Below are 25,338 nucleotides of genomic sequence, written 5' to 3'. Positions count from 1 at the left end.
TGTTATCCAGGCAACTGCCTAAGAGTTTTGGAACATCCATCAACTTACACATACATAAGTTGGGTGCTACCAACAAATCGGTCATATAAGCGCATCTAGTTGAAGACTTGGGTAGAATCAGTAGGTGTGAAAAGACGACAACTCTCTGAGTTTCACAATTATCAGGATCTTGAATTGGTTAAATTGTAAAAAAAAGTAGTATCTTATTATGTTGGGAATTCAACTACAAATTACTGTTCATTCTGTCTCCTGCCATTCACTACTTCAGCACACCAACATTGCATTTCTTTACCTATTCTAGTATTTAATGTTCTATTGTTCTATATCATTTATATCATATTTATGGTCCATGCTGCAGTCACTATGAGATACAGTCCCATCCTAAAAATAACACTGAAATTTTTTGTCAAATTTCCATCACTGAGACATCACCTAGGGCAAAAGCCTATGCATTGACTTCCACTTCGGGACCTTGAGAGCAACCAACTTGACTCCATCTGAATGTCCAACTCTCACAAGCCCTAAGAAAAGAAAGACCACTGCCCCCAAACTATCCCTTAAAACTACTCAAAAAGCAATATCAAATTTGAGTTCAGCAGACCTTGCCATGAGAGGAAACCATGCCATGGGAACCAACAAGGGAAAAAGGATTAGCCCTAGCAACCTACAGCTTCTCTCTCACGATTAATTCCAAAATTATGCCATGAAAACCTCCAAGGAAACCCAATGAACTAGCTGAAAGGTAATATAGAGAACCATTTGCCAAGTGGTGTGAGAAAAATCGCAGTAAGGTGTCAAAATTTGGCTGCTCCCAAATGCCCCAGAACATAGCTGCTATGAAGCACTTTTGAAGGAACTAGCCCCTGCTCCTCGAGAACTCAACCACTTCCACAAGAACCATCCTTTGAACCCCAAATATTCTAGAAAATTAATCCTACATTCCAGAAACATGAGTGAAGTGGATAAACAGACAATTTTAACTTTTTTAATCAGCAATAAAAGATAGTTGATTGAAATGAAAGCCAAAACACACAAGCATAAGTCACTTGGCAATGACCATCGGAACTAGAAAACAGAAAAAATAAGCCCCCAATACATACTATGCTGTCCACAGCCATAATAATTGTACAAAATCAAAAAATATATATATATAAAGGATCTCCTATCTGGCAAAGGTAGAGAATTTCTCAAGGTCCATTCCGTCCTTCCCAAGCCCTCCCTAGCTAGTTGGTCCGCCAAATCATTAGTAGATCTCGACTTCCAGTTGAACGAGCAAGTTAACCCGATTAGCAGGGGGCGTGAGTTGCCTAATAGAACTATAACAGCAGTTTTTCCAAGTTTATATAATCTGGTTCAGCTCAGGAAAGCCTTCATAACAACATATGGATATCTGTAATGGTTCTGTGAACTGGAACCATTTTTCACATGAAATTTCAGAGGTTGGGATATTGAAGATGTGGCTAATGCTGAGCACACCAGTGTTGTTGTAATTGTTTCCAACATTGAACCAGTAGAGCATGTCGTGCTATCGGCAGAGTAGCTGGCATATGCAGGCAACAGGTTGAGTGGCAGATGCAGGGGCTAAGGTAGTGTGGCAGTGGCAGGTATTTTTTGTATCGGCAGTGTATTGCTTGCACTATATCTTCGCACCAGCTCTTCAGATGTTGAAGTGATATTCATGAAAGCTGTGGAAAATTGAGTCAGATTTCATGCAAAAGTTGAGTCACATCAAATGGAATCTGTATGATGAAGCTATGACCTGAACATTATCTGTTGCGCAGAATTTTCAGAATTTCTGTGTTGCATATGACGTGTCTATAAGGGAATTTCGAGGTGCCTTAATGGTAGATTCTGAAGGAGCTGAAAACATGAAAATGTAGAGCTTCGAGTCCTCTTTCAGGGAGCGCACATTTCAGGTCATTCCGACATTGGATGAGGGAGATACATCCGTTTTCCCATCGGTCACAAAGCAGCAGAAGGCCAGCGGGAAAGAAGATGGATTAAGATATCCCAACAGTAGAGTGAGATGAGGTTTCTAGCAGCAGTGATGAGTTGGCAAGAGGTTGTGACGGGGACATCAGCCCAAGCTTTAGGATTTACCAGAGGAAGCAGCACAGAGAACCATCCAACCTGGACTCTATTTGGTTGGATGGTTAAGGATCAGATTAGGGCCCACCTTTAGAGAGCCACGCAGGAACTCAAGCAGCTGTATATGGGCCCCACTAGCAGTCAACCCAAGGCAGAGGACTCCTTACCTATTTTATGTTTTTTCTGTTAGGTAATAAATCTGTTTTAATTAAGTAGTATTTTTATTTCCCTAAAGAGGTTAGGACTCCTTACGTATTTTGCAGATTCTGGTTTGTTTTTTCTTTTCTTTTTTTATCTCTTATTTGTTTCCTAAAGAATAGAACTCCTTATTTAGCAGATTCTGTTTGGATCTTTTCCTTTTCTTAGAAGTTTATTTTATAAGTACATTGTAAGGCCAATGGCCAGAGGTTCTAATTGAATGAATGAAGATTATTGAAGGCAAAACAGGCCCCCCAAATCCCCCTACGAATTCTTTCTCGCTGCCCTCTCCCTCTTCTCATCTCTCACAGCTCTTTCTCCCATTCTCCTTCTCCCTTTCTCAACCTTCACCCCTCTCTTTTCTGTTTTCTGTCTTCCCTGTAGCTGCTGCCCTATTGCAGAAATTGTTCACCATCTTTAGAGATTATCTCCATCGAGAAAACCCCCAACTGGGTTGCTGCTGGAACTTCTCCAACAATCGGGACTGCTGTTCTTTATCAAGTAGGGTGGGCTGCAACTCTTTATCTTGGAGGACCTCGAGTTCTTCACTTCTCCTCAGACTTCAGAGAACAAGGAAGTAAGTAAAGAACCCCCCCCCTGTTCTACATTCATTGGCCTCCCATTACCTCCATTAGTCCCCACTGAAATCTCTGAACATATACCATTTCTTTTTTAAGCCAATACTTACTGTTTTCCCTAAAAAAACTTCTGATGTTTTACCTTTCATTAGTTGGTTGATTTTAGGCATTGTTTGGTTTACTTAGTTTGCTTAATGTCTTGATAGACTCGTGTTAAACTTAACACATAGTTGCTGCCATGTTCCCTACCCCATATTCCCACCTGAAACTTGAGTGAGTTTATATGCTTTTATGCTTAGACGATCATTGTTCAATGCTACATTATTCATTAATCTCACTTTACTTGCATGTCAATCTTGTTTGCTGAGCTTCCATTACCCTGTCCAACCAAAGCCCCTTGAGTCTACCCTACTTGGCTAGTTAACCTTGTAGGAAACCTGGTCACCTAGGAACCCCCTACATCATCTTGGTATCAGAGCATGGTTTTGTCTAGGTTTAGGGTAATTAGGTATAGTCGTCCCTTGTTTACATGTCTTACCTTGTGAGTTCTAGCCTCCGTCACAATCTGTCCGTAATCGAGTCTGAACTAAGAGAGCGATACCATAGATTAGAGGACACCCTTTTCTTTCTTAAGTTGGCGGGACCAAATAGCATTGGACGCTATTCCCTCCAAAAGTACATACTTGAAAGGGAGATTTCTGACCTCAAGATTGAAAGGGCTAACTACTTATCTCAATTGGAGATTCTGAGTAGACCTTGAGTCTTTGGTGGCAACCGTACCTTGGCTGCCCATCTCCTGGTAGAGCATACCAGGATATGTCTGACCCTCCTAGTACCTCCACCCAATCTGAGCAACTGGCTGAATTCGTGAAAGCCGTCCAAGCCATATACGAAACACAAGCTGCCCATATCCAAGCCCTTACCGATAAGTTGACTGCCCTCGAGACAAGTGCCCAAAACCCTGATGGACGGCAAGGCCGTAACACAACTGGCACTGAACCTAGGGGCAGAGGCCCTAACCCTGAGGAAGTAAACGAGAATAACCAGAATGATGGTTATAACCAGATAGGGGATAACTTCCAAGACCTAGGGCGTGGTAGGGATCGGGGTAGGGGTTGAGGCCCACTGCCAAGATGCCAAGCCCTATATGGAGATGATGAGGATTATGAGCATCCTGATAGGGGCTTTGATGTCAGACGGATGATTAAGGTAGATGCCCCTACCTATGATGGTCAGATTGATGCTAGGATCCTTCTGGATTGGATCAAGCATATAGATAGGTACTTCGATTTGTACGATATGCCAAAGGAAGTCCGCTACCGATTTGCTAAGTTCAAGCTTATTGGAGCTGCCCAAGACTTCTGGACAGACCTAGAGTACCAGGAGGACCACCTAGGACTTGAGCCAATCACCACTTGGGTAGAAATGCAAGAACGGCTCAAGAGGGAATTTTTGCACATCACTTATAGGCTCCAGTTATTGAATGAAATGAATACCCTGAAGCAAGGAAAGTTGACTGTGACCGAATACATGAGCAAGTTCAATGAATTGAAAATTAGAAGCCGTACTCAGGAGGATGTTGAGCAGACACTATCCAGATTCCTTACCGGGCTCAACTCCGAAATTCAGTCTCGTATGGCACCCCACCTGGTGCGAGACGTTCCACAGACCTTCAGGATAGCCCTTGAGGTGGAATCCTCCATGAGAACTTATTCTCAGAGGAAGAGCTTCCAAGCTGGGGAGTCCCAATTTAAAAAACCACACCAAGGCTCAACTAGATTCCCAAAACCCACTGCTGCACCACAGCATCAATTTGACAAGAAGGATAAAGAAATTTTGGGAGAAGCACCCAAGAGTAGTGGGCAACAACAGTGCTTCAAGTGTCGCGGGTTTGGTCACTTCTCCAGAGAGTGTCCCAATAGGAATCTTTATGTGGGAGAGCAGACCCCTGAAGAAGATGATCAAAAGGGTTTCAGGACCATAAGCAAAGATTAAAGTATCGGTATCGGTCGCCATATTGGTCAACCAAAATTAAGATACGTATCGGAGGGTATCGTATCGAGATACGCTAAGATACGCTAAAGATACCTACATAAATGGATAGGAAACACTTTTTTAAACATTTTTGCATAAAAAATTTGTTAAAAAAAGCTATTGATAACATGTATTATGCATAAACAATAAATTGAGGGTATCGCACTAAGATTTGTAGTTATCCCATAAATGTAAAATCCTTGTTCCCAACCTTGATTTCCACTTTAGTTTGAGAGAAATATGGCTGGTAGCAACTCTGGAATAAAAACCCCTAAAAAAATCGTATTTTTCTGAAAAATTACCCATCTTGGCCATTATATAACCATAGTGCACTGTATCAGTACATACCGATACTCACTGATACATACCAAAATGTACATTTCACCTCAATTTTATATTTTTCATAGAGTATTAGTGCGTATCGTATCATATCAGTGTGTATCGGTGTATATCGGTATGTATTATACGATATATATCGATACGAAAGGATTTTAAAAATTTCATGTATCGTATTGGTGTGTATCGTATCCGTCGGCTAAATTTAAGATACGTATCGAAGGGTATCATATCGGTATCGGAGATACTTTAAACCATGACCATAAGTATGAGGACCATAGACCAGATGAGACCATATCTGATGAGGACACCGAGGAGGCCGGTGACCTCAAGCTCGGCATTGTGCGTTGCATGGTCTCACAACCTAAGAGTAGCGATGATTGGTAACGAACTAATATTATCATCACTTACACATGTCATCAGGGCAAGAACTGTCGCATCACCATAGACAGCGAGAGTTGCATGAATGTGGTCGCCAAGAATGTTGTTGCTCGAATGGGCCTCAAACCTGAACCCCACCCCAAGCCTTATAAGGTTGCTTGGGTTGATCAGTCCACCATTCCCGTTAATCTGAGGTGTTTAGTTCCCCTACACTTTGCAGGATATGAGGATCAAGTGTGGTGTGATGTCCTAGAGATGGATGTTGCCGACATCATCCTAGGTAGACCCTGGTTATATGATCAGGATGTCACCAATTACGATAAGTCTAACACCTATGTCTTTGTTCAAAGGGAAGAAGATTAGACTGACCCCCAGTGCCCCTAGTGAAATTAGGGTTCCAGAACACAGGGGAAGTACATCCAAACACACCCCCACCAAAACACTCAACATTTTAAATCAAAAACAATTTGAAAGAGAGTGTCAAGAGTCAGGGTGATTTATGCTTTGATTGCCATACAGAGTAATACCGATAGGTCACGCTTATTCACTAAGGCTCCTAGAGAATTGCGACCCTTGTTGAGGAAATTCGAGAAGTTATTCCCTGAGGAACTACCTGATGAGTTACCGCCTATGCGTGACATCCAGCACGTTATTAACTTAGTTCAATATCCTCTCTCCCGAACTTACCCCATTACCGAATGAATCCCAAAGAACACACCGAACTCAAACGGCAAGTGGATGAACTACTACAGAAGGGATTCATTAGGGAAAGCCTTAGCCCATGTGTTGTACCTGCCTTGCTCATGCCAAAGAAAGATGGCACCTGGCGTATGTGTATTGATAGTAGGGTCATCAATAAGATCACCATCAAGTATAGGTTCCCTATCCCTAGGCTTGATGACATGTTGGATATGATGGCCAACTCTTCGATCTTTTTGAAGATTGATCTCAAGAGTGGGTACCACCAGATTAGGGTTAGGCCTGGAGATAAGTGGAAGACAGCCTTCAAGACAAAGAATGGCCTGTTTGAGTGGTTAGTCATGCCTTTTGGCTTGTCAAATGCACCTAGCACCTTCATGAGGATAATGAATCAAGTACTTCAACCATTCATTGGAAAGTTCCTAGTGGTTTACTTTGATGACATCCTCATCTATAGTAAGACCCCGTCTTCCCACTTGGATCACTTACAGAAGGTTTTTCATTTGCTCTTACAACAGAAACTCTATGTCAACCTCAAGAAGTGCACCTTTGTGAGTGATCAAGTCATCTTCCTAGGATTTGTTGTGTCAACTCAGGGAGTATCTGCTGACTCTGAGAAAGTGAGAACGATTGTAGAGTGGCCTGAGCCAACTAATGTCCATGAGGTACGAAGATTTCATGGCTTAGCCACTTTCTACAGGAAGTTCATTCATCGGTTTAGTTCCATTATGTCTCCTATCACCGATTACATGAAAAATAAGGAGTTTCAATGGACTAAGAGTGCTACGAAGGCCTTTAATGAGATTAAAAAGCTTATGACTGAAGCTCCAGTCCTGCGTCTCACAGATTTCTCTAAGGTCTTCAAAGTGAATTGCGATGCATCTGGTATAGGGATAGGTGGTGTCCTAGGACAAGAGGGCCACCCTATTGCCTATTTTAGTGAGAAGCTTAATGAAGCTAGGCAACGATATTCCACATATGACAAGGAATTCTATGCGGTTGTCCAATCACTACGCTATTGGCGACATTACCTTTTACCGCAAGAATGCATGCTATTCTCTGACCACCAGGCTCTGAGATACCTGAGTGCCCAAAAGAAACTTCACCAAAGACATGCCAAGTGGATTGAGTTTCTCTAAGAGTACACTTTTGTACTCAAGCACAGACCTGGTGTCGAGAATACTGTTGCAGATGCACTGAGCCAGGTGAACATGTTCCTCAGTCGCACCAATGCTAGGAGTCGGGCTAGTGTGCTACTCCAAGCAATAAGTGTAGAGGTTGTAGGGTTCGAGTGAGTCAAGGACCAATACCCCACCTGTCCTGATTTTAGTGAGCCGTTCACTTCCTTGAGTGAAAGCAACCCGGTCAACCGCTCGGACTACCTACTTAGGGAGGGCTTCCTTTTTAAAGGAAGCAAGTTGTGCATTCCCAGGACTTCACTCCAAGATTTCATGATCTGGGAATTGCATGCTGGGGGAGTCGCTAGCCATTTCGGTCGAGATAAGACCATCACCCTCGTTAAGGACCGATTCTTTTGGCCAGGACTGAAGAGGGATGTTGCTAGAGTTGTGAGTCAATGTAGGACATGCTAGACTGCCAAACAACAAAAGCAAAACACGGGTTTGTACACTCTCCTACCCGTTCCCCATTCCCCTTGGCAGAACCTTAGCATGGACTTCCTGCTTGGTCTACCAAAAACTTCGAGAGGCCATGATTCTATTTTTGCAGTTGTGGACCGCTTCTCGAAAATGGCCCATTTCATCCCATGCTCTAAGACCTCTGATGCATCCATAGTAGCCAGACTTTTCTTTAATAAGGTTGTCAAGCACCATGGGTTGCCCCTCACCATAGTGTCCGATAGGGATGTTAAGTTCACTAGTCATTTTTGGCGGACCCTATAGCGGATGATGGGCACGAAGCTCCGTTTCTCCTCCGCTTTCCACCCTCAGACCGATGGCCAGACCGAGGTTGTCAATAGAAGCTTAGGGAATTTATTGCATTGCCTCATAGGAAAACACCTTACCAGTTGGGATCGAGTACTTAACCAGGCTAAGTTTGCATATAATAGTTCTAAGAACCGTACCACTGGTCTGTCCCCCTTTGAGATCTGTTCAGGATACCAACCCCGAGCACCCATAGACCTTATCCTAGTCGTGTCTAGTTCCAGGACCTCCCAGTCAGTCAAGTCTTTTGCTCAGCATATACCATAGTTTTTAAGGCACTGCTAAGGCGCTGATGCGGTCTAGAGATGGTAAGGCAGTGCTCAGCCTTACGTGAAGTCGCGCCTTATGGGTTTTTTTTTTTTTTTAAACACATTTTAAAATTACTTAATGGAGATTCCAAATATAGATTTTTTATTGGTAGGTGTATGGTTTTGTTAACACTTGAGATGTATGGGATCAGCTTTACTCCACCAAAAATTACCAAAACAAACAAAACAAAAACACGATTCACAAATAGGGTTTGGATTTTGTCAAGGGTTTTAAGAAAGGGCTCTGAGAAGGAATCAAAGAACAAGGAAGAACCACTGATCCAGGCAACCATTTTGCTCTGGCAGCGGTGAACTTCATTCTTCTTTGACAGGAGTAAAAATATAGTGGATGACCTTAAGGCTTAGGCACTCATTTTGGCATCATAGAGGTAAGTATAATAAATACTTGTATTTTTTGTGTCTTCTTTTCTTTATATTTATAATTTGGTTTCACAATTATGTATTTATATTATATGTTAATATGTTATGATGATTGATGATTGATGATTGATGATTGATGAACTTAGTTTATTCACTTTATTGATTTGTTTTCTTGATGAATACCTTACATTGGTATGAATATGAACCTTTAATATTTATTTAACATATGAGTAATAGGATTCAACTAGGATTTGAGCCAAATAGATTGATTTTTAAAAAAAAAAAAAAAATTACACAGGAACGCTTTAGTCAATAAGGCGACGCTTTATGCCCTCCTTGTCGCTAAGGCGCTCCGAAAGACCCTCAAACGCCTCCGTCGCCTTACCGCCTTAAAAACTATGGCATATACATGATTTGCAAGCAGGTATAAGAAGACAAATAGCACTAAGCAATGATCAATATAAGTCAAAGACAGATGTGCACAGAAGGCTACAAGAGTTTCAAGAGGGCGATATGGTGATGGTTAGAATTAAGCCGCAACGTTTTGTCAGGGGAAAAGCGAGCAAACTACATGCTCGTAGCACAGGCCCTTTCAAGGTACTTAAGAGGATAGGTGCCAATGCTTGTCCTTGATCTACCAGCTAGTATGAAAATCAGTAACATTTTCAACGTGGAAGATCTTGTCCCATACCATGGTGCCTCTACCATTACCCCTTTTTACCCTGATGACCTTGAGGACTTCCCTTTCACTCTTAATGATACTACTGAACCAACCCAACCACTTCCCCCAACTTCCTTACCACCTATACCTAAGGTCACGAGAAGAACTGAAGAAGTTGAAGAAATACTTAATGAGAGGATTGTATCCACGCAGAGGAGGTTCTAGAGAGTTCTTGGTAAAATGGCGACGACGTCCGGAAATTGACAACACTTCGGTGGTGAATTCTTTCAAGCCGGGGAGAGTTGATGGGGACATCAGCCCAAGCTTTAGGGTTTACCAAAGGAGGCGGCACAGAGAACCATCCAACCTGGACTCTATTTGGTTGGATGGTTAAGGATCAGATTGGGGCCCACCTTTAGAAAGCCACGTAAGAACTCAAGCAGCTGTATATGGGCCCCACTAGCAGTCAACCCAAGGAAGAGGACTCCTTACCTATTTTATGTTTTTTTTTGTTAGGAAATAAATCTGTTTTAATTAAGTAGTATTTTTATTACCCTAAAGAGGTTAGGACTCCTTACGTATTTTGCAGATTCTGTTTTCTTTTTTTTCTTTTTTTTTCTCTTATTTGTTTCCTAAAGAATAGAACTCTTTATTTAGCAGATTCTATCTGGATCTTTTCCTTTTCTTAGAAGTTTATTTTATAAGTACATTGTAAGGCCGATGGCCAGAGGTTCTAATTGAATGAATGAAGATTATTGAAGGCAAAACAGGCCCCCCAAATCCCCCTACGAATTCTCTCTCGCTGCCCTCTCCCTCTTCTCATCTCTCACGGCTCTTTCTCCCATTCTCCTTCTCCCTTTCTCGACCTTCACCCCTCTCTTTTCTGTTTTCGGTCTTCCCTATAGCTGCTTCCCTATTGCAGAAATTGTTCACCATCATTAGAGATTATCGCCATCGAGAGAACCCCCAACTGGGTTGCTGCTGGAACTTCTCCAACAATCGGGACTGCTGTTCTTTATCAAGTAGGGTGGACTGCGACTCTTTATCTTGGAGGACCTTGAGTTCTTCTCTTCTCCTCAGACTTCAGACATCAAGGAAGTAAGTAAAGAACCCCCCCTGTTCTACATTCATTGGCCTCCCATTACCTCCATTAGTCCCCACTGAAATCTGAACATATAACTTTTCTTTTTTAAGCCAATACTTATTGTTTTCCCCAAAGAAACTTCTGCTGTTTTACCTTTCATTAGTTGGTTGATTTTAGGCATTGTTTGGTTTACTTAGTTTGCTTAATGTCTTGATAGACTCGTGCTAAACTTAACACATAGTTGCTGCCATGTTCCTTAACCCATATTCCCACCTGAAATTTGAGTGAGTTTATGTGCTTTTATGCTTAGACGATTATTGTTCATTGCTACATTATTCATTAATCTCACTTTACTTGCATGTCAATCTTGTTTGCTGAGCTTCCCTTACCCTGTCCAGCCAAAGCCCCTTGAGTCTACCCTACTTGGCTAGTTAACCTTGCAGGAAACCTAGTCACCTAGGAACCCCCTACATCAGGTTGGAAGTCAAGAAATTTCAGAAGTGGTTTAAAGTCCAGCTTAACAAGATGTGGGGAGGCAAGGAGTCTTAGCAGTAGAGTGTGTGTAAATCTCAGGGAGCAGTGATGAGGTGGCAAAGTGTTGGAAAGTTCAGCCTCCTAAATTCAAATGATGTGGAAATTTCTGGGTAACCGAATTATGAACTTCCCTCCAAAATATAGTTTCCTGTTCCCCAAGTTTAAGGGATTTGAATTTCAAAAAGACCATATCAAAAGAACATATATTGGATTTTATTGTTGAAGAAAAACAAGGAGAAGAAAAGAAGCTACCAAGCAAAAAGAAGTGGAGAATCCTTGGCTGCTCTGTTTAGCCCTTGAGCTTTATGCTTTGACGGTGAATTAAAGGAAGGAGAAGGTGCATTGACTGCTGCTGTACTTATGTTTTGAATTCTCATGAAGGAGATGCAGAAAACTGAAGAAAGAAGAAGATATCCTTAGCTACAGCCACACTTATGATCATGGAGTTCCTTCTTGAATGTAGTGCAGAAATTTGGAGATGCAGAAAATGATTTGTTGCACAAGAGTTGTAAGGTTTCTTGTCTTTTATTAATCTGGTTTCATTCCTATCAGCTTCATGTTGGGTATACTAGGTAATTGCCAAAAATTCTATTCCCACTTTTATGCTTGTATTGGGACATTTGTTATAAGCCCGTGTACTGTTACCATTGTATTGACTGTCAAGTGGGTGCTTGATAGTGGGGGACAGGTGCTCCCTTGCAGTTGGAGCTGCATAAATTAGGAGGGGATGTTCCTTGGTAGTTGTAGGCTTGTAGCTATCAAAATGGTACAGTGCATTATACAAAGTTAATAGTTGGATTGCAGCCCAGTGACCATTTGGACCATGGATGTAGGCATACTGCCAAACCACATAAAATCTAGTGTTTGTGTGGTTGATTGTTTGCATGGACATATTGAAGTGCTCTTTCTGCAGGATGGGTCTGCACACAGTAGACCTTGCCACAGCCCACAGGGTTGTGTGTGAGATTGGTAACAAGGCCAATGCCAACCAAATAACCAATCCATTCCAAGCAGACATTAGTCTGTGACCAAAAGGCATTTATGATCTGTTAAACAATTGTATAGAAGATTTGGTTGATATTGTCAGAGGAGTAGCGGCAACAATAGTTGGCTAGTGCAAATGAATTTTTATAAGCACAGATTCACCCCCTGTCAGTGAGCCATTGTCCCTAACAACTAATCTGTTATTGCTTATTTGCAGCTCTAGAACGGATGCTCTTGTTCCTGATTGAAGAACCCTCAGAAGAATGGAGTAAGGCAAATGTTTTCCATGGGGTTTATTTTGATTCCTTATGTATCCTGATCCTGAAAATGTCACAAAGCAGTGAGACCATCTATTTTTACATTACAACCTTGTCGCTCCTATGTGGAAGTACATTTTCAGCATTTTTGGATTTGATTGCCTTCACCCTTCAGAGATTAAAAATGACGTTCACTAGCTGCTAAATATGAATCTCAGTCTAAAACAACAAAATAATACATAAAAAAAAGAAGAAGAACTTCTAACATACGAAGACTAGCAACGATATGTAATGAGAGATAAGTCATTCCTTTTCTGCATATATTTTCTTTTTATTTTTTCTAGTATATATGTTTGTATAAGCATATAACTTTTTTCTTTGTATCTTAATAGAATCCCTTTTCCTCTACCTATTCCCCCACAAAAAAAATACACAGCAGAATATATGAGCAAAGATATTCCACCTTTTTCTTCTCCTACTAAATATGTTGCAAGTTTTTACCTTTGAACTGGAAGGGGAAAGTGAATATATGAGCAAAGATATTCCACCTTTTTCTCCTACTAAATATGTTGCAAGTTTTTACCTTTGAACTGGAAGGGGAAAGTGAATTGGGAGCCTTAGGCAGAGACAAAACCTTCTGAATGACAATTATCTGTATACTCAAGGTTTCAAATTTGTATCGAGAATTCAATTAGGAGGGATGAAACATCACTGAGGTACTCTATGAACGAAACGCCTGCACAACCTCAAAGCCTCCTCTTCTTGGTCCAAGATAGAAAGATAGGCCAAATGGGTAAAGTGAGACACACCATCTTATGGAGTTTCTTTCACGTCTAATTGGCAGTATAACCCCCTTTAGAATTCAACTAAAACAACCATCCATTTATGGGAACCATAATGCGGGAGTAAGATTTATTTCAATCTCTTCTTCAACAGTTCATAAGCATCCAAATAATCATTCTAAAAACAACCTATTTATGGATCTTTACTACTTTCAAACCTAAGCAACAAAGTTGAGCAAGTCAGAACCACAGCATGCTTCCTTTTTTTTTTTTTTTTTCTTTTTTAACAACGGGTATCCAAAGGCCTAGTCCCACGGGCCTATACTGAACCCACAACCGCATGGACCGGGTCATACCGGGATTTTAACTTTCCCTGAAAGCAGTGCACAGCACTCAACACCCCGTGTGAGTGGCCCCAAGGAGGTAAGAGGAGTTGAACTCAAAACCACACGCTTCCTAAGGCGAAGGTTCCTTGCTCCACTACCCCCTTGGGGTTTCCTGCTATTGCTTCTAAGAATCAAATATTGTTCCAAAAACCATCCCTTCTTGCCCAAAACTTTAGTAATCCAAATTCCATATTCTTGAGACAGTACCATCATGTCTCCAATCTCAGACCATGACAATAGAAAAAAAAAAAATCCAGTGAAATCTTGACGAACCACAGGTGTATGGACAAATTGAAGTAAAATAAGTAACAAAATAAAGCTGTTTTCTCTTAATTTTGTTAACCTAGTATCATGCAGTCAGAGTGAGTGATCAAAGCAAAACAGAGGACCTCGTCATCCAAATCAAGAACAGAAGAGGAATTAATTAACAAACAAAGGAAAAAAAATCGTAACGAACCTGATGATCTTCTCAAGGTAATCAGTGACAATGGTGTGCCAGTATGGACCCATGGCAGCAGTACCTTCCACAACAACAATTAACTGTTTCTCCGCCATTAGTGCTGTGAAGCGTTCTCCCACCGAGGACAAGACGTGAGACAACCCCGCTCCACTAGAGATGACTTTGGAAGAGAATCAGAGACAGAGTGATCGCTGGTCTAAGCAGAATTGCAGATTCAGATGCCTATGGACAGGTCATCCATAAAACCTGCTCTCTCTAGTCTGTGTTTCGCGAGGTAAAAACCAGAGCCCCACACGCTTTCCCAAAAGTGGGTTTCGAAACCTTCTCTGAGCAAAAAGAAATTGGGGTTTGGACGGTGGGTGATTTGGTTAATGACCAAACCAATGATGGCATCGTTAGGGCCTTAATGTTTAAATTGACCAGATTGGGAGTTTTTGGGTGACGGTTTCTCGGAAAGGCAGTGTATGAAGAAATGTACAAGCATTTCGTTTTTCCTTTTTGGTAGGATGTGCAAGCGTTTCCAACGTCCATAAAAGCCAACAATTGTCGACCAGGGTCAAATCAGATTAGGTAGGATTGGTCTAACTGTTCTTATGGTGTCAATTGGTGTGATTCTTGTGCAGATGACTTTATAAAAAATTTACCTCGTAGTGAATTGAATCTTCTATGTAAGATTTTCTTTTAAGTATAGTTAAAATCAAATCATTTATAAATGATTTATCTTTAAATGGTTTTAAACGAGCAGAGTCCTTTCTACCCAAAAATAAAAAGGAACAAGGCTCTTATGGATGCTCCAAGGGGTCGCTCCATTTATGGACAATCTTATAGGTTAGCATTCGCCATGAGGCGTGTTGGAAAGTTGAGGAACCTTCAAGATTGGTCAAAGAGGACCGACGTATCTCACCATATGTTCAAAGGCAAACTTTTCTGATGTATCTTGCCACATGTCACCTCTTGATTGATAGGTCATAATTTGGTTCATAAGTCACCAAAACAAAATTTTCAATTAAACTTGAAATGGCTAAAGGAGCAGCCTACTTTGGTATCGCATGTGGTGTCCCCCCTCCCTCTATTATTCTTTCTAGTGGAAGGCCTAATTGGAGGTCAAATCTTTGACTTTTTTACTTTCATTCTTATTTTTAATATTTTTAATAATGGCATTTTATAATAATTCCTCAAATTCTTTCAAGTAGGATTTTTTATTTTATTTTTTTCAAATTTCAGTCGTACAACATGCCCATCTAATGGCTAAAAGGAGGTTTACCAAAAAAAAGGGGGCTAAAGAAGCAACCTGTTTAGGCATCAACATGGTGCAACCTTGCACAAAAATCCTTTGTGAGGAGATAGTGAGCATTCAATGGCTGAGGTGTATTATTGGATCCTCCTAGTCTTTGAATTCTCATTGTCGCTCACCGCTACAGAGGATTCTTGTCCTGCATCCCCACCCCTACTCTTTATGACATTTTTCCTCATGAAAAAACTTGCTCAAATTTTTGGATTTGTTACAAATAAAATAGTTCAAAGTTTGACTTTATATCTTTGAGGGATGTTTTAGGATCCTAGGATGGTGGGTCAAACCTTCTTATGTGGTGGAGGAAAATATATTTAATGAAAGAGAGAACACCATCTAATTGCATGATCTTTATGCTAATACGAGACAAATGGGAGTAGTGTGTGCCCAAGCATCCAATGTAGGGTGGAATGGTCATTTCACCACCCTTGTGTCTAAGCATAAGAGCGCACGATCTAATAGTATTCTCTTATCATGACACCTCATGGAATCGTGTCATTCTTATCTACAGTTGTCTATTTAGGCTGTAAAGATCTCCTAAGTTGCACATTCCATAATTGTGAGGATAATAATAGGTATATGACACCTCATGGAATCGTGTCATTTTTATCTATAGTTGTCTGTTTAGGCTGTAAATGTCTCCAAGGCTATACATTCCATATATGTGAGAATAATAATAGGAAACTCATCATGTATATATTGACCATTAAGGACTCAACATAATTAAGATGGTGCGATTGCATCTTCCCAAATATATTGTTAGCACATTCTCTTCTTTCTTTTATTTATTATTTATTTATTTATTTATTTATTTTAATGCATATACTAAAGAGAATAATAGAAAGTTTCTCCACATCCACGGTGAAGGTGTCACCCAAGGCTTAGCTTTGCTGTCAAGATATTATTAGAAAAAAAATATATTTTTTGAATATTTGAGGTTGGCTTACGTGTCCATCTCTTTCCTCAAATTTGGTTTTTTTTTTTTTTTAATTTTGATTTTTTTTACGACCAAATTAAACCCAAAATATTAGGATCAATATCACTCTCCCTAGTAATTGAAGGTCAAAATACCCTATCTTTATACTTTTTTGACAACTATCCCATGAGAGTTAAAACTCCTTCATTGTGGGAGCAAGAAACTATCTCCAAAAAATATCAACGATAGTATCATTTCATTGCAACTCCAAATCCTTTTCAGGAAGCTTCTCTTTTCTGCTTCAAAAACCCTAGTTTACCAATATTTCATATATAAAGGCTAATGGAGCAAATTGTTTTGCCGTCAACCAAAATGGTCAACTCTTTGGCTTCCTACTTTTTATTCTTGCTAGAAACTACACACGTGCAAATGCTTGTGTAGTAAAACATTTTTCTTAGAGTGATGTGTTGATAAAGAGACATTCATCGCATTTTCATTTATTTTCTGTTGTCAGCAATCTAAATTAATTTCCAAGATTCAACAACTCTTGCAAATCTAAGCGTTATAAGCTTTTACTCGTAAATATTTTAAACGATATCTTCCTCAAGAGAGTTGCTCATCCTTTTAAGATATGTATTTGGATTAAGAATAAGTCTTATATCAAAATATGTATATGAATTAGCAAATACCTTTATGTTAAAAAAAAAAAAGCACCTTGATATTTAGATCTACATAAGAGTTAATAAGCCTTCCTACAATTTAACTAAATTTTGAGTTTTGTCAACATGACAAAAAAAAAATTTTTTTTTTGGTAGAAAATTATTAGGACAATCATTCCCAAGGGAATGAACTTTATGATATAATTACGGTATCCCACATGTGATGGTCTCACACGATAGTGATGGGTAATTGTCAAGCTAGCATTTTTTTTTATTTGTACACATACATGATTAATGATCTCAAACCATCAAAATAGAAAATGAGAATATAGTTTCAATGCAGTCAATTGTTAGTTAACAAATGGTAGCTTTAAAACCTCTCAAAGTCATGAAATTTTAGTTAACAAATTTATTTTCAATATTATAAGATGTTTGTATTTAAGCATGTTTAGCTCAAGGATATATACTTGATTGCATATCCCACAAGTATATGTCTCTATTTTGGATTCTTTCAGCGATTAAATTATGGATGTCCAGTCTGAAACTGACATGTTTACATTCCTTGCGACGCATTGAAATAAGTAAGCTCTTAGGCTTAAACAATTTTATCCCAACAACTCTAACTCAAAAAAAGGGGCTTGGTGAAGGGTTTTTTTTTTTTTTTTTTTCCTATCTCCTTTCATTTGTAGTCTAGATTGGGAATGTAAAGGCAACAAAGAACTACAACATAATGTCAAGAGTAACTTATGGCAGCAATGCCAAGTTGCCACATGAAATATCCTGTGAGCTGCTTTTCTATTGCAAAGGGGCATGCTCATGGTATTGTAATAAACTACTATCTAGAAACCTAGGCTAAAATTTATGAGATATGGTCTTATAATAATCAGGCACTGGTGAAGAAATTGCTTTTTCCAATTAATACTATAGCTTGTTCATGTGTCAAAATCAAACAACATTAGGAAAGATTTGTGACACCCAAAAATACGACAATTGTCAAGGGGTTTGGAAGATCGATGAAGATGTACAAACTTTAGTCTCTCATCACCTATGGGGAGATTACTAACTAGACTAGTTAATAACTTATAGTATCCTTAACATGACACAATGCGTTTTAAAGCCTTGATAGGACAATATTGTGCAAAGTTAATAAGGCTAGGGTGTTATAAATCATACTAGAGTAGACCCCGACAATGTAGGAGGGAGTAAAAACACAAACCATTAGTTTCACCATAGGTTATGAGAGCACCTTTTGTCTAACCCTTTAATTTTTAGTAGAGACCAGAATTTGCTTAATTTTCATCGTAGAACTTTTTAATTCTCAAAAAATTTTAAGGCAAAATAAAAAGGGGGGGGCAAAAGTGAATTACTGATTTCTCCTGATTCCCCATGAATATGTTATCAATTGTAAATCTACAAAAATAGAATAATAAGAATAAATTGTACATTATATCATGCATGGTGTTTATTTTTTTATTTTTTACCAAAACAATGGAAAAGAAGTATAAACTAACTAAACTGTAACGATTCTAACTAATATAATGCACAAAGATGGATCCAATAACATTCTTTCAAAGATTTAACAATCTCTCACAACAAATATAACTTTCTCAATGAAAAAAATCTATTTAAAGTTGAAATTCCATGGATATCAAAGCAACGACAAGGGAAATTCTAGGGCAAATACCGCACCTCTGTGTAGCGATTTGAGGCTACCTTGAATCAGAATCATAGTAGGGAAAATAACAAAGTCTATGAAAACACTCAGACTTATGGCTTCCTATGTGAGGCTTCTTATGGGATCTAGATATCGTCTAATGGACCTGGATTGTAAGTTGCGGCAAGTGGATAGTTAGTGGGTATCTCTCTCTCACTCTTGGTTTAACCTGGTTAGTAAGTTACGGGTTTAGGAGTATAGGAGTTTCAAATTGATACGGCAGAATTTGTCACCAAATAAAGCGAGGACACGTGGCGACCGAGGGAGGAGCACGTGTCGCCCATCCGATAGAGGCCGCAAGGCTCCAAACCACATAAGGGAAGGTTCCAGAAGGGGTAAGGCTCCCAACCACATGAACGGAAGGTTCCAGAAGGGGCAAGGCTCCAAACCACGTGAGGGGAAGATTCCCGAGGGGGGTTTCCGAAACCCTAGGCCCAGCAACCCTATAAGAGGAAACCGAAAAGGGACCTAGAGGAGGTACGCCGACACCCACCATTGCTCCTGTGAATACACTGTTCTGTCGGTCACTAACTAAGGCATCAGAGGACTAATCTTGGGGATACCTCCAGGCCTCTGCCTTCTGTGCTTGTGTAGGATTAGCTCGTAGGGGATTTCGGCAGTAACAGATTGGCACCGTCTGTGGGAACGACAGTAATAGTGGAAAAAACCTACAATCATAAGAAAACAATAGTAGCGCCGAGCATAAATATAGACGAGGAGGAACCTTCAGGAGGGCTCCCTTTCTCAATGGAAATCAACGAAGAACGGGGAAACAATGATCGGGAAGGTCCGCGAGGAACTAGCGTTCTGTCAGATATTCGATGCACGGAGTTAGTAATCCTCTCCCTCCTAGGGCACAGGAATATGTGACAAGGGATCAGTTCGAAGCCCTTTAGGAGAAGTATGACCGGATGTCTGAGGCAATAAAGGAGGTCACTAAAGTCGTCTCTCAGAAGACCGGCAGAGCACCGTAAGGCCCCCATATCCAGCCAGAGCACACTCAAGACAAGGACCAAAGTAGTATAGGATCGATAAGGTCTAGTCGAAACCATCGAAACCGAGCAATGAGGAAAAGTCCCGCACCCAAAGAAAGGATGCGACACACCGCTGGAACCAGGCATGGGGAACCACACCAAGGAGACAGACAGAGACACGAGGACACGGGGTTGAAGTGGATGATCCTAGACCTGAAAAACGAGATCAAGAAGGTAGTGGAAAACCAGACAGGAACTCGCGAGCCAGACCTCACTAATGACACGGCTCTAGCCGATGAGGTCATGAGGGATATGCTCCTGATCGATTTTTGCCTGCCCAAGTATGACACCTATGACGAGTCTGTGGACCCCGTCGGCCATCCGGAAGGCTTCAAGGTTGCTATGCAGTTCCATCGAGTATCAAAAAACATCATGTGTCACGCCTTGCCTTTGACGTTTAGAGGAGTGGCAAGGCTGTGGTACAACCGCTTGCTGACGAAATCGATCCACAGCTTCAACGATTTAAGTTACTTCTTCGTGAAAGGATTCTCCAATAGCCAACCCCTTCAGAAGACCACGTTGAACCTGACTAATGTCTAGCAACATGAAGGGGAGTCACTGCGAAACTACATGAAGCGCTTCCAATAAGAGAAGATCACGATAAGAGGTCTGGACCCAAAAGAAGAGTTCATGGCCCTGCTGGGAGCCATCATGGATAAAAAGCTAAAAGGTCTTTGGCGAAGCATACACCGAGGAACCTAGCCGAGTTGAGGGCTCGGTGTGATAAGTACATCTAGATAGAAGAAACCCTCCAAGCCGATGAATAAGCTAAAGAGAAGACACGAAGGAAAAGGAACTTTGGAGCCGATGACAAACCTTCCAAAGAAGGCAAAAGATGAAAGTCTGAACCTGGTCGGGTACCCAGTCCACCGAAGAAGTTTGAGAAATACGTGCCCCTGAACCATAAACGAACGGATGTGCTAATGCAGATAAAGGACTCCCCGGACGCCAGAGCCATGAAGTGGCCAGGGATAATGGGACGACACCTGGAGAGACGCAATATGGACAAATATTACCACTTCCACAAGGACCATGGCCATGACACTGAAGATTGTTGGTACCTGAAAGGGGAAATAGAAGGAATGCTCTGAAGAGGATATATAGGCCGATTCGTAGAATGCGAAGAGGAGGCCCAAGACGGTAATGACCGCAGGGATAACCGCTCAGAGGCTGTCATGAAAGAAAGAGACCAGCCTGCAGAGGCAACCAAGAACGGTAAAGGGATCGGACGCCTAAGGAAGCTGACCATCGCCTCCGGGATGAAAATAAAAGCCCAACTAGGGTTATAGCGACAATCTGTGGAGGCCTAGCCATTGGAGAAAGTTTAGTCTCGGCCAGCATGTGGCTGAATGGTCGAACAAGAAGGCGAAGACGGGGACAGTTATTTCCTTCTTGGATGAGGACCTGGAAGGGGTGCACATGCCACATGACGATGCCCTGGTAATCACCATGACCATAGCCAATTGCAGAGTGAAAAGGATCTTGGTGGATAACGGCAGTTCAGCTGATATCTTATTCCTTGAAGCTTTCCAGAAGATGGGCCTGGACGAGGGAAAGCTGAAGAAGGTTGAGCACCAGTTGTAAGGATTCTCCGGTGCCCCGGTCAAAGTGGAGGGATCGATTGAGTTGCCAGTAAGAGCCGACACCGGAGACCACCAAGTAACAGTCATTATCAACTTTCTGGTAGTAGGCATTACTTCGGCGTACAACGCCATACTAGGGAGAGTTGGTTTAAACCTGCTAAAAGCTGTCGTCTCCACTCCACACCTCAAAATGAAGTTCCCAACTAAGAACGGTGTCGGTGAATGTCGAGATTGATCATGAAGCATCCCGGAGGTGCTACGCCACCACCTTATGGGGAAAAGAAAAGGTGGGTGAGGTGCTCCTAATAGAAGATCTACGTGACAACACCAGTTATTAAAGGGGGGAGCCGACTGAGGAGTTGATATAGGTTAAAGCTGAAGAGGGGGATAACACTCACCAATTCCAAGTGGGGGCTACAATGCCAACGCAACAACGAAAAAAACTCATCTCATTCCTTTGAGACAATTCTAACGTCTTCGCCTGGTCAGCCTCAGACATGCCTGGAATAGACCGAGAAGTAATAGAGCATCATCTGAGTGTCAACCTGACTAAGAAGCCTGTACAGCAGAAGAAGAGGACCTTCGCCCCCGAAAGGCAGTGGAAGATAGATGAAGAGGTAGAGAAGTTGCTGAAGGCCCAGTTCATCCGTGAAATCTAATACCCGGAGTGGATATCCAATGTGGTGATGGTTCTGAAGGCAAATGGGAAGTGGAGGATCTGCATCGACTTTACCGATCTGAACAAGGCCTGCCCAAAGGACGGCTACCCCTACCAAAGATAGACTTCCTCATCGATGCCACAGTAGGACAAGAGGCATTGAGCTTCATGGATGCGTACTCAGGGTACAATCAAATCAAGATGTCTAAGGTCGATGTCCCGAAGACATCCTTCGTGACCGAGGGGGGATTGTACTGCTATGAAGTCATGCCCTTCGGACTAAAAAACGCAAGGGCCACCTATCAGAGATTGGTGAATAAGATCTTCAAGGAGATGATTGGAAAAATCATGGAGGTATATGTGGATGACATGCTTGTGAAATGCCTGAAGGCAGAACACCATATTCGAGACCTAGAAAATGCATTCCAGGTGCTGAGGCAATACGGCATGAAGCTGAACCCGATAAAGTGTGCATTCGGATTAGCATCGGGAAAGTTCCTCGGCTTTATTTTCTCGGAGAGAGGAATTGAAGCCAATCCAGTGAAAATACGGGTCATTCGAGATATGAGGTCACCACAGAATGTGAAGCAAGTCCAGGAGCTAACAGGTAGAGTCATCGCCCAAGGACGATTCATGTCTTAGTCGGCTGACAAGTGCCTCCCCTTCTTCAAAGCCTTGAAGGGATTCAAAAAGTTTGAATGGACGGAGGAATACAAAAAGTCCTTCGAACAACTGAAGGAGTACTTGGCCACACCCCCATTACTTACAAAGCCAAATACGGGGGATACCTTGCAGTTATACGTAACTGTATCGGCAGTGGCACTGAGTGCGGTACTGATAAAGGAAGAAGGAAGACAACAACGACCAATATATTACGTCAGTCGAACGCTTTTGGACACAGAAACAAGATACAAAAAAGTGAAAAAAGTAACATATGCCCTGGTGATAGTGGCAAGAAAGCTGAGGCCCTATTTCCAGTCGCACATGTTGTGTGTGCTCACAAACCAACCACTAAAGAAGATACTATAAAATCCGGATATGTCCGGCCGCCTAGTAAACTGGACCGTAGAATTGGGAGAATTCGACATCCAGTACAAGTCGAGAACCGTAATAAAAGCACAAGCTCTAGCGGACTTCATAGCCGAGACAACACTCCCAGATGAACCCCAGGAGCCTATCGAGGTTCAGGCGAAAAGGACTTGGGCATTGTACGTGGATGGTGCATCCAACAATGTGGGAAGCAGCACTGGGATCATACTTGTTAGCTCCAAAGGATTCAAAATCGAGTATGCAATACAGTTCGACTTCGATGCCTCCAACAATGAAGCTGAGTACGAAGCCTTGATAGCCATAATAAATCTGGCACGGGCCTTGACGGTACAGGAGTTAGTAGTGCACAATGACTCATAGCTCGTGGTGCGACAGGTGAATGGGGACTATGAAGCCAAGGAATAAAGGATGTCCGAATACTTGAAGACGGTGCAAGGAACAAAGGAGAATGCTAGCACAGACGCACTGTCACAATTTGCCACCTCCGACTTCACAGACCTTGGGCGATCGGTGTACTTTGAAGTATTATCCCATCCAAGCACCAAAGAACCCCAGGAGGTATTACCCGTAGGCGAATACTGCCCTAGCTGGATGGATGCCATAATCGAATACCTGAAGGAAAGAACACTCCCCGAGAATAGGGACGAGGCAAGGAAGGTACGAATGCGGTCAGCACACTTCCTTTTGAAGGACGAGACGCTGTATAAAATAGGGTTCACCACTCCGTACCTCAAGTGCCTGAACCCTGTCAATGGTGAGTACGCACTCCGAGAAATGCATGAAGGGATATGCGGCCAACACCTAGGAGCCCGATCCTTGGCCTATAAAGTGTTACAACAGGGCCTGTTCTGACCGACAATGAGGAAGGACACGAAATCGTTCTTCAGGAAGTGCGTTAAGTGCCAGATATTCACCCCCGTTCCCAGGCAGCACTCTACTGAGCTCTCATCTCTATCGGTCTCAATACCATTCACCATGTGGGGAATGGACATCCTGGGCTTGTTCCCCCTGGCAATGAGACAAAGAAAGTTTGTAGTGGTGGTGGAAGACTACTTCACGAAATGGGCAGAGGCCAAAGCACTGGTGATGATATCCGAAAAGAATGTAAGGGACTTCTTCCAGAGGGCGGTAGTCTATCGATTCGAAATCCCTCGGGTGTTGGTAACGGACAATGGAACTTAGTTCTCCAACCCCACTTTTGGCTTGTTTTATGATGCCCTCGGCATTGACCACAGGAAAACATCTATCGGTTATCCATCGACCAACGGACTGACAGAGGTAACCAACCGTATCCTGCTCCAAGGAATAAAGAAGAGACTGGATGATGCCAAAGGACTATGGGCAGAAGAGTTGTACAACATCCTCTGGGCTTACCGCACGACTGAGAGGTCAACCACCGGAGAAACACCCTTCATTTTAACTTACGACACTGAAGCTGTACTCCCGGTGGAGGTAGGAGCCGTAACCCATCGGATTCAGTACTACAATGAAGAAGAAAACGATAAAGGACTCTGAGCTAATTTAGTCCTCTTGACTGAAGTCAGAGACACCTCGCAATAAATGATCGCCGCCTACCAGCGGAGGGTTGCGAGGCACTACAACTCCAAAGTCCCAAAGAACGAGTTCATAATGGGTGACCTCGTCCTCAGAAGGGTAGAAGTATCGGACCCGAGGCATCAAGGAAAGCCAGCTCCAAATTGGGAAGGTCCTTACAGAGTCTCAAGGATAATACGACTAGGGTCCTATCACTTGGAGACTACGGGGGGAGAAAAGGTACCCCGATCATGGAACCCGAAGAACTTAAGGAAATTCTACCAATAGAACATTTACATTTACATTTACATTTCGTAATTTTTTCCTAAGCACTTCCAAGTTGTAACTCTCCTTCCAAAACACTCTGAAGGATTTTCATCTCGTAAATATATGAGCTGGCTTACGGTTATCACTTCCCGATGGTTCCAAATATAAGGCTCAGGCAAAGGCTGAGTGGACCTTACCGAAAGTCACAACCCCGGTAGGGTGTTCAGGCGAAGGCCGAGTAGACTTGACCAAAGGTCACAATCTCGGTTTGGGGGCCGACAACTGGTAGGTGTTATGATGGAAGCACCTGCAGCGGTGAAAGACACCCGAGGTCCGTAGGAGCCTCGGCCTTTATTCCCCCACCATCGGACCAATGGCTCAATAGGACCGAACCTTGGGAAAAGGTTAGCTCCCATAGCCACTCAAATAAGAGCTTCAGCCTCCATACCTCCACCCGTAGGCCGAAAAGCTGAAACACCCCATCGGATTCGGTATTGGTTTTCGGGATTATAAAAAAAGAACTTGAATGAGAGATTCAA

General features: G+C 42.0%; 1 protein-coding gene across 1 annotated transcript in view; it reads right to left on the bottom strand.

The window, feature by feature from the left end:
- LOC122080234 (mediator of RNA polymerase II transcription subunit 25) overlaps nucleotides 1–14,548 on the bottom strand; it is a 73,896-nt gene extending 59,348 nt beyond the window's left edge. Inside the window, exon 1 of the mRNA XM_042647173.1 lies at nucleotides 14,092–14,548. Coding sequence (XP_042503107.1) covers nucleotides 14,092–14,189 — 98 coding nt within the window. The 5' untranslated portion in view covers nucleotides 14,190–14,548. The remainder of the gene's footprint in view (nucleotides 1–14,091) is intronic.
- Nucleotides 14,549–25,338: the final 10,790 nt, after the last annotated feature.

The sequence above is a fragment of the Macadamia integrifolia genome, chromosome 5 (genome assembly GCF_013358625.1).
Source record: "Macadamia integrifolia cultivar HAES 741 chromosome 5, SCU_Mint_v3, whole genome shotgun sequence".
NCBI lineage: Eukaryota > Viridiplantae > Streptophyta > Magnoliopsida > Proteales > Proteaceae > Macadamia > Macadamia integrifolia.
The sequence above is the reverse complement of the archived record's forward strand: the minus strand, read 5'-3'. Positions and strand labels throughout refer to the sequence as shown.